The sequence below is a fragment of the Eimeria tenella genome, genomic scaffold (assembly GCF_000499545.2).
Source record: "Eimeria tenella Houghton genomic scaffold, Eth_scaff32, whole genome shotgun sequence".
In the NCBI taxonomy this organism is placed as follows: domain Eukaryota; phylum Apicomplexa; class Conoidasida; order Eucoccidiorida; family Eimeriidae; genus Eimeria; species Eimeria tenella.
Genome location: NW_013543049.1, coordinates 204,610 through 214,952, shown reverse-complemented (window position 1 = coordinate 214,952; position 10,343 = coordinate 204,610). Strand labels below are relative to the sequence as shown.

Sequence of the window (10,343 nt, the reverse complement as noted above, 5' to 3'; positions counted from 1 at the left end):
TGCTGCTGCTGCTGCTGCTGCTGCTGACGCTGAGGGTCCAGCAGGCTCAGAGCCTGCGCCGGGAGAGACGCAAGCCGGAGCTGCAGCGGAAGCAGATGATGCAGCAGCAGCAGCAACAGCAGCAGCAGCGGAAGCAACAAACACACAAGACGCAGAAGCAGCAGCAGAAGGAGAGGCAGCAGCAGATGATGAGATCACTGCAGCAGAGTACCTGAGGATGGCGAAGAGAGTTTCGGTCGGTGCTGCGGCCATTTTGCTGCCGCTGCTGCTGCTGCTGCTGTTGCTGCTGCAGTCTGCCGGCTCTCCTGCTGCTGCCGCGGCCCACTACCTTATTCGCTGCGGCTGCTGCGCCATGCCAGCTCACCAGCAGCTGCTGCAGCCTCCTGATTTGCTGCTGCTGCTGCTGCTCCTGCTGCCTGCATCTGCAGGTTTGTATGGAAGAAGATGCTGCTGCTTTCAACGGCCGCCCGCTTTCCCCCAGAGCTTTGCTGCTGCAGTCTTGGCTGGCTCTCTTGGAGCACAAGTCCGTCGCCCGCTGCTGCTGCTGCTGCTGCTTTTGCTGCTGCTGCTGCTGTTCTGGTGTGGATGCTCGCTCTCGGCTTGTGTCCAGTGCTTGCTGCTGCCGTCACTTTTGCTGCTGCTGCTGCTGTCTTTTCTTGCTGCTTCATTTGCTGCCTCTGCGGCTGCTGCCTTTGCTGCTGCTGCTTTTGCTGCTGCTGCTGCTTTCGCTGCTGCTCCAGTTTTCGTTTGTTGCTTTCCTTCACATCTATCGTTTTGCATGCTCCTTTTCGTTGTTTATTTTTATTTTTAATTTCTTTGTCTCGATTCACTTTTCTTTTTTTCTCTTCTTGCTGCATTTGTCTTAATGGTCTTTTTAATTCTTTTTTATTATTCCTCCTTCCTTCTGTTTCCTCGAGCTTCTTTGTTGTTTTTGCTATTTGTTTTGTTTTATTTATGATTTTATTTTGCTGCTGCATGCAGTGCTCTGCAGCAGCAGCATCAGGAGCAGCAGCAGCAGCAAACTCACGCCTGCTGCTGCTGCCGAGGCGTTGTGTCTGGTTTTGTATGCGTCGTGTCTTTGCTGCTTCTGCATGCAGCCCCAATTAATTAATTTAATTTAATTTAATTTAATTAATTTCATTTTGCTGCTGCTGTTTGCTTTTCAGATTTGCTGCTGATACTGCTGCACTGCAGCAAGGCGTTTCGCTGCTGCTTGCTGCTTGTGCAGCACGAGTTGCTGAGGGCAGCAGCAGGTAACTCTTTTTGCTGCTGCTTTCCTTTATTTTAAATCAATTTAGTTTATTTTATTTTAGTTTAATTTGAATTATATTTTTAATTTGTTTTTAATTACTTTAAATTACATTTTTATTTTTTTAAATTACCTTTCTTATTTGCCTCTCTCCTGCTGCTGCGCTGCGTCTGCTGCTCTCGCAAATTCTTTTTATTTTTGTCTTGTTTTATTTTTTTATTTATTTTATTTATTTTATTATTTTATTTATTCATTTTTGATTTTATTTATTTTTGTTTTATTTTGTTTTATAACTTTTCATTTACTTGTTTCTTTTATCCTTTTCTTCATTTTGCAACTTCCTCTCCAAGTGCTGCTTCCACATTTATTTTTATTTTCATTTATCTTCCTTTTTTGTGACAGAAACTGCTGCTGCTGCTGCTGTTGTTGCTGCTGCTGCTGCTTCGCTGCTGCTGCAGTCGGGTTTGCCGCCGCGTTTTGCTCCCGCTGCTTCTGGCGCTCTGCCGCGGCCGCTCCTGCTGCTGCTGCTGCTGCTGCTGCACTTGCTGCTGCTGCTGCTGTTGCTGCTGCTGCTGCTGCAGCATTTATTGAGTTTGTTCTTTCTCGTGCAGCAACTCGCAAAAACCTCCACCTCTTTTCTTGGCTCTGCTGAAATCTCCAAATTTGCATTTTGGCCAAATCTCTGCAGCTGAGGGCCGCAGACTCTCCCGGGTTCGATTCCCAGTGATGAAATTAATTATTTAATTATTTAATTTAATTTAATTAATTTAATTAATTTAATTAATTAATTGTTGGGCTTTTCATCAAAGGCTGCTGAAAATAGGTCAAGTTCTCCAGTTCTCCCGCTAGCATCGGCTTTCCTCACTTTGGATGGAGGGTTTAGGGTTTAGGGTTTAGGGTTTAGGGTTTAGGGTTCTGTGGGGGGAGTCTTGGTGCTGCAGGCTGGCGCCCTTGTTGCATGCGCCTTCGGGGCGTGAAACAGTTAGTAAGGGCAGCAGCAGCAGCAGAGTGTGCTGCTGCTGCTGCAGCTGCTGCAGTGGCAGCAGCGAAAGCTGCAGTGTCTGCTTGTGCTGCAGCAGCAGCAGCTGCTGCTGCTGCTGCTTCTGGCTTTAAGTTTACGTTTTCTCCTGCCTGCTTCAAGCGCAACTCTTTCTTAATATTTTTCAAGTAATAACTCCAGCCGTAGCAGCAGCAGCAGCAGCAGCAGCAGCAGCAGCAGTAGCAGCAGCAGCGACGCAGTGCGCACGCAGCTGCTGCGGAAAAAAGCAAATTAAATGGCAATGAGTTATTTGGCAAATAAAAATAAAAAGAGAAAAACAAAAATTAGAAAAAGAAAATTAAAAATTGTGAAATAAAATAAATCAAAGAAATGCAAAAGGAAGAAAACCACAAACAAATTAATTAAGAAAAAGCCCCAAGAAAGAAAAGACTGACAAATGCATGCATCTATCTATATCTATATATATATTTATATATATATTTATAAAAATATATATATAATATTTACATATATATCTGTATATACATCATAATATATATATATATATATATATATATATATTTGTATATGTTTTTATATATATTTGTATGTATATTTATATATAATATTTATATAAATATATGCATAACATTTACATATATATTTGTATATACATAGTATATATATGTATTTGTATGTGTTTTTACATATATTTATATATTTATTCATATATGTATTAATGTATATATCTGTATATGTATATATTTATACATATATCTTTATAAATTCGTTTGCATATATATAAATGTAATATATATTTATACATGAATACATATATATATATATATGTGTGTGTGTGTGTATATCTATTTGTAATAATATGTATATATATATATAGATTCAAATAAATATAATTTTCATTTTTATTTATTTATATTTTAATGAAACTCCAGTGCCAAAAGTGTCCAAATGAGATCTTCTATATTTCTTTTCGAATTTTACTCTTTGAATTCAAAAGAAAACAAATCTTAATTGATCTGACTAGTAAAAGGAGTTTTAAAGCCGCGAGGAACTTATTGGGGCCTCTGTTGCTGCAGCAGCAGCTGCAGCAGCAGCAGCTGCTGCTGCTACTCCTGCTGCTGCTGGCAAAGATAAAGCAGGAGCAGAAATGGAGTGGCTGGGCTTTAAGTTTGGCGCGAAGTTTAGAGCTGCTGCTGCGGCCTGGTGCTGGAAAGTTTATTATTTAAATTAAAAAATTAAAATTTGAATTTAAAATTAAATTTATTTTTTGAATTCTCCAAAACTCAAAATTTGCAATTGGAGGAGGCGAGGTCACTCGGGAGTTATTTCGGAAACTTCGCAGCTGCGGCAGCATTTTTCAAATTAAAAAGAATTAAAATATAAGTTTTATTGTTTTTAATTCATTTATTTGTTTTAAATATTCAAATTTTAAATAGTTTGCCAACAAACTTGGTGAGCTGTCGTGGGAAGTTCAGCGAACTCGAACTGACTCATCGAGGCCAGAGTATGAAAAAAGAATAATTAAAATTGAATTTTAATTTCTTAAATATTCATTTTAATTTGTTTTAAATTTATTTTAATTTAATTTATTTTATTTTAAATCAATTTTATTCGTTTTAGTTTATCTGCGGCTGCGGTGTCTGGGGCTCCAGAGATCATTAGTTAAATGATCTCCAGAGTTCTCTGGAGTAGCGCATTTAACTACACAATACTATTTAATTAATTAATTAATTAATAATTAATTAATTAATTAATCCATCAATTAATCAATTAATTAATTATTCAATTAATCAACTAATTAATTAATTAGTTAATTGTAGCTCGAGGGAGAAAGCAGTAAAGAACTATAGAGCAGCCCCAAGAGAAGAACGAAGAACTTCAAATTTGATTTAAAAGTAGAAAAAGTGTAGACTTTTATTTTTTTTAATATTTTTAAAATAAAATATTTCAAAAAGAGTAAAAATGGGCGGTTTGGAGGAAAAAGTGGGAACGAAATGAATCCAAATGAAAGCCCAGACCTTGCAAACAATAAATCCGTTTTGTCACGTATATACACTCGAAAAAAGGAAATAAATGAAATATTAATTGGCCCTAGAGGGCCCTCCAAGGGGCCACGAGCCTCCAGGAAGAAGTATAAAGACAAAAATGACATAAATAGAAAAAGTGGATTTGAAAAAGTGGAAAAAGAAACAAAAAATGCACAGTTTGTGCGTTCTGCGGTATGTACAGGAAACGCAGCAATTTTCATTTGTAATTCTGAAATGGAAATTCCAAACTTTGGAGTTTTTGCAGACACAAAGAGAAGCTTTTGCTGATTTTAGGAAGTCCTTTTGGTGTAGAAGCTTCAAATTGCATTAATTTCGAACTATATTTATGAAAAAACATTTAAAAATAAAAAGAAATTGAACTTTTGCGTTGACTGAAAAGTGGAAACTCCTAATCTTGTATTCTTTTAGAAAACTTCAGCAAGAGCTGCTTTGCATGCACTTTGCTTAAATAAAAATGTCTAATAATCCAGACTTTTGAATTTAATGCATTTAAATAATCTTTTTAAAATAAAAAGTGAAATATTAAATTAATTTTACCGATAAAAAGACAAAAAAGAAAAGAAATTGAAAGACAATTCGGCAAATTGTCTTTCAATAAAGTTGTTTGAAACTTCGAGCAAATTGCAAAACAGAAAAGAATTCACTCATGAATTTAAGTGGACTTTTTGCATTTTTGCAAGATGAAGATTTAAAAAAAGAAAACACAAAAAGAATAAACTTCTACATCCTCAGTCCCAGTGCATGCAACTGATTTCATTTTGGCTTTTTCTTCAAAGAAATGAAACTTTTAAAAATAAAATATAAAACTTCTCTTAAAAATAAAAAAAATAATAAAATTAATTATTTGCCCTCTTAAAGATTTGAAAAAGAAATAAAGCTTTTGTAGCTTAGATTTGGCCGCATGCAACTTTTGAATATTTTATTGTTATTTAAATGTTTGAATATTATTATTCAAATATTTAAATACTTTATTATTTAAATATTTAAATACTTTGGTATTATTCAAGTTTTTAAATATTATTTGAATATTTAAATATTATTGAATGTTTGAATGGTTGAATAATATTCCAAAATTTGAATATTTGAATGTTTTTGCATTATTTGAATATCTGAGCATTTCAATTATATTTGGATATTTAAATTATATGTGAACACTTGAACATTGTTTAAATATTTTAATATTATTTTACAATTTAAACATAATTTAAATAATTAATTATTTGAACATTTGAATATTATTTGAACATTTGAATGCCTGAACACTTGAATGATTGAGCACTATTTGAATGTTTAAATATAATTTGAATATTTAAATAAAATTTGAATATTCAAATATAATTTGAACATTTGAATATAATTAGAATATTTAATTATTTGAACATTTGAATATTCTTTGAATACTTGAATATTATTTGAATACTTGAATATTATTTGAATACTTGAATGCTTGAGCACTATTTGAATATTTGAATATTATTTGATTATTTAAATATAATTTGAATATTTAAATACAGTTTGAATATTTAAATATGGTTTGAATATTTAAATATAATTTGAACATTCAAATATAATTTGAACATTCAAGTATTCGAATATTATTCGAATATTTGAATATTCAGAAAGGAACTTCAAACAGGAAACTTGCGCATTTAAGAGATTTCTTTTCGAAAAAAATTAAAAGTTTTCAAAAATAATTTGGGTGAACTCGAATTTATAAAAAGATTATTAATTGCAAAAAATTCTTTTTATTCTTATCCTGTTGCAGCAAAAACCTCAGCAGCAAACGCTGAGTTTTGCTGCTGCTGCACTCGAAGCAGCAGCAAATGCTGAGTTTTGCTGCTGCTGCACTCGAAGCAGCAGCAAACGCTGAGTTTTGCTGCTGCTGCACTCGAAACAGCAGCAAACGCTGAGTTTTGCTGCTGCTGCACTCGAAACAGCAAAACATGTCAATTTCCTTCCAATTTGCTGATGCTTTTAATGCAAACTGCCTTTTTGAAGTTGAGGAAAACAAAATGCTTTTTCTTCTTAATTAAAAAACAAAAAAGAACAAAAAAAGTTTTTGAAGTTTTGAATATAATTCAATTCTTTATTCTAATTTTTATTATTAACAATTAAATAATTTTCATTCATATAATATATAATTCTCATTTTGCTGCTGCAAAGTGTTCTGGGCTGCAGCAGGGCCTCTTGAATCTGCACTAGGGCATTGTCACAGCCTCGCTTTGTTGCTGCTGCTGCTGCTGCTGCTGTTGCTGCAGCAGCAGCAGCTGCTGTTGCTGCAGCAGCAGCAGCTGCTGCTGCTGCTGCTGCTGTTTCTGCTTCCTAGGGCGGGCGTCTGCTGCTTCGACTTTTGCAGCAGCTGACAGGCAGCAGCAGAGTGCACCGCCATGGCAGAGCTGCTGTCTCGCAAAACCCCTCTAAACCCTAAACCCTAAACCGTAAACCCTAAACCCTAAACCCTAAATAATTCTGCTGCTTGAGGGAACCGCGCTGCAGCAGGTGTTCGTGTGGCTGCTGCCTCCCTAAAAAGTCCCAAACCCTAAACCCTAAACCCTAAACCCTAAACCCTAAACCCTAGGCCCTAAGTCCTGAGTTTTTGCTGCTGAGTAGTTTTGCTGCGTGAGCGAGTCACGCAGGGCAGATCCGCACAGCAGCAGGGATCGCCGGTGCAGCAGCAGGTGTTCCTGAGGCTGCTGCTTCGCGCGAAAGCTCTAAACCCTAAACCCTAAACCCTAAACCCTAAACCCTCGGCTTTTGCTGCTGCGTAACTCTGCTGCAGGAGCGAACCGCGCAGCACAGATCCCAGCAGCAGCGGCCGCTGGCGCTGCTGCTGCTGTTCCTGAAGCGACAGGCAAAGATGGCTTTAAAAGACAAAATAAAATTAAAAATTGGATTTAAATTGAAGTTAAAATATTCGATTTGGCAGCAGCAGCTGCGGGGAAGCGCAGAGCTGCTGCTGCTGCCTTAGTGTGTCCGTGCAGGCTCTGGGTGAAGCCGGGGGCAGCAAAACGCGCTGCAGCAAACAAATTGTGCAGCAAAAAGGTGTTAAATGAAGGACTTTATTTAAATGGAGTTTAATTTTAGCTGGGGAGTTTAAAGAAGCGAAATAGGAAGTGCTGCTGGCGTAGGGGACGGCCCGAGAGCAGGGAGCAGCAGCAAGGGTGTAGCAGCAACTGACACTCGCGGCGCTGCAGCAGCAGCTGCAACTTTAGTAGTTATTCCTTTACCGTTTTAAAAAAAGTGAAAGGAATTAGCAGAAAAGGGGGAGCGGCAGCGGAGCGGGCCGCTGCTGCTGCTGCTGCCGCTGCTGCTGCCGCTGCTGCTGCTGCTGCCGCTGCGCCCCCGCGCGCACCGGTGCCCGCAGCAGTGCATGGCTCACCAGTGCGCGCTATTTGTCCGGCAGAACAGTTTTGTTTGCAATTAAGAAAGTAAATAAAATAAAAATAGGAATTTGGAACAAATAAAGGCGAAGTGAAAAGGCGGGAGCCTCTCTGCTGCTCCCTGGTTCTTGCTGCTGCGGCGGTTGTGTCACCGGTGCTTCACCTCTTGGCGTTGTTTTGTTTCTTTTGGGTTTCGGTGTTGTTTCTTTTTTCTTTTTGCTTCTTTGCTTTAGGAGTTACACGAGCTGCAGCAACCATGGCGACCAGCAGGAGCAGCAGCAGCAGCAGTCTGCAGCAGCAGCAGCAGCACCAGGTGCAGCGCTGCGGGCACGTTACGGGTCACGAGGCAATGTCTTGAGTCTGCGCAGGTGGCTTGCTCCGCTCTGCAGTAGAGGGAGAGCTGCGGTAGAGCTGCTGCTGCAGCAGCAGCAGCAGCAGCAGTTGAGCTATGGCTAGGCGTCACGAAGGCTTAAGGCTCCTAGAGGGCAGCAGCAACGGCAGGTGATACTTCCCTTTGCTGCAGCAGCAAGAGAGACAGACAGGCATGTATGGCGCACTGTACTGATTGACCAGAGAGGAGAGTAGCAGCAGCAGCAGCAGCAGCAGCACCCTCGCAGTGCACGTCGGCCCTAGAGGCCTTTTGCTGCGTTCGCGCCTGCGTCTCTTGGTGGTTTGTGTCTCTTATTCGCTACGGATACGAGCAGCAACAGCTGAAGCAGCAGCAGCAGCAGCAGCAGAAACGGCGCCGCGGCTGTCTGTCGAGAGCGACTTTCCTCGCTGCACTTCTCACGCCGACACGCAGCAGCTGCAGCAGCAGCAGCAGCTGCAGCAACAGCAAGTGCATTGGCAGGGCCTGACACTGCTGTAAGCTAAGAGCTCTTCTGTGTGGCGTCTTCGCCCCTTCGGTGTTCCGTTGGTTTGCTGCTGCTGCTGTCTGCGGGAGGTTTCGTGTCATTTGCTGCAGCACGAGAAGGGAGGAAGCTGTTTGCTGCAGCAGCAGCAGCAGCAGCAAAAGCTGCGGCGGCAGTCGCCGGGTGTATGTACACACCGTGTCACGCTGAGCACTGTATGGATCGAGGCTACACAAGAGCAGCAGCAGCAGCTGCAGCACGGCAACGGTGGCAGCAGCTGCCGCAGCAGCAGCTGCAGCAGCGAGTGGCGCGTTTGAGGTGTATGTACAGCAGGCGAGAGCTGAGAGAGGATAGATTTTATTACTGAGGGAAAAGGCCAGCTGTAACGCGTATTCGCGAGGGCAGCAGCAGCAGCAGCAGCAGCAGTTGTTGCAGTGGCTAGGGGTATTACGGTATACCTGTGTTGCTGTTACGCTATCTAGGGCCCCTCTCTTGAGAGATTTCTTTTTCTTTTGCTGCTGGACTTTTCTTCTTTTGCCCAGCAGCAGCAGCAGCTGCAACGGCAGCAGCTGCTGCTGCTGCTGCTGGCGTTTGCTTTTCTTTTGGTGACCGCAGGGCGCTCAGGCGGCGGTGCCTCTGTGTGCAGCAGCAGCAGCTGCTGCTGCTGCTGCTGCTCTTCGGTTGTTCTTGTTCTTTTTTATCCGCAGCAGTGCCCGGTGGGGCTGCTGCTGCTGTCGGCGCAGCAGCAGCGCCAGCAGCTGCTGCTGCTGCAGTGGTTTGTCTTTGTTGCTATCTGGAGGCTTCGCTGGCGGAAGGAGATGAGGAAAAGTAGAAAGCTGCTGGAGGCGTTTTGCTGTTTGCTGCAGTTGGTGGCGGTGTCCGTGTCGGTTTCGTGCTGCTGCTGCTGCTGCTGCTGTGTTGTGTGCTGCTTGCCTGTGCGTTGTGCTGCAGCTGTTTGCTTCTTGGGGTGTCTGTGGTGTGCTGTGTGGCTTCTCGTGGCTGCTGCTGTGTCTGTTGCTTCTCGGTGTGCTGCTGCTGCTGCAGCAGCAGCAGCAGCGCAGCACTCGCGGCTGGAGGAAAGGCTTTCAAGCAAGGAGCGGCGCTTTTGGGGTTTTTGGCTTTTTTCGGTTGGCTCTTCTGTGGATCTTTATCATTATTTATTTTATTTAAATTCATTTTTATTATTTGGGTTTTTCGGCACAAGTTGCTGCTTCCGCGAGGCCAATCCGCGCTGCACTGCAGCAGCAGCAGCAGCAGCAGCGGCGCTGCAGCTGTTCGTCCGCACTGCGGCCGGGGCGCGCCCCCTCTCGTGTCTTTGCTGCTGCTGTGTCCTGTTGCTGTGCAGAGAGCAGCAGGCAAGCAGCAAGAACAGCAGCAGCAGCAGCAGGTTCTTGGCACGCGGCTCGTGGCTGCAGCAGGGCAGCAGCAGCAGCACAGGTGTGCTGCTGCTGCTGGGGAGGCAGCAGCAAAGCAGGCGTCTCGATGCAGCAAGGGTTCTTGTGTATCGACACTAAGACAGGGTTTTAACCTGATGGTGGTGCTTGCTGCAGCAGCAGCAGCAGGAGCAGCAGCAGAGCTGACGCTGTATAGCGCTCTGTGCTTCTGCTGCAGCAGCAGCAGCAAAGCCTCTCCCGCCCAGGTGTGCGTACTGCCGCATCTGGCTGTGCCTGGAGGAGAGGAGGCGGGGTTTGCTGCTGCTGCTTTCCTGCTGCTCTCTGCTGCTTCGTGCTGCTCGCTGCTGCTGCTGCTGCAGCGGCCCGGGCCCGCGGCGCGGCCGCGGGGCGGGCGCCGCAGCCGGCGGCGGCGGCGGGCGCG

General features: G+C 42.8%; 1 protein-coding gene across 1 annotated transcript in view; it reads left to right on the top strand.

The window, feature by feature from the left end:
* ETH_00006190 (uncharacterized protein) overlaps positions 1-1,257 on the top strand; it is a gene marked incomplete at both ends in the record, with an annotated part of 3,130 nt that extends 1,873 nt beyond the window's left edge. Inside the window, 3 exons of the mRNA XM_013376173.1 lie at positions 35-235; positions 429-523; positions 1,167-1,257. Of these exons, the coding sequence (XP_013231627.1) occupies positions 35-235; positions 429-523; positions 1,167-1,257 (387 nt within the window). The remainder of the gene's footprint in view (positions 1-34; positions 236-428; positions 524-1,166) is intronic.
* Positions 1,258-10,343: the final 9,086 nt, after the last annotated feature.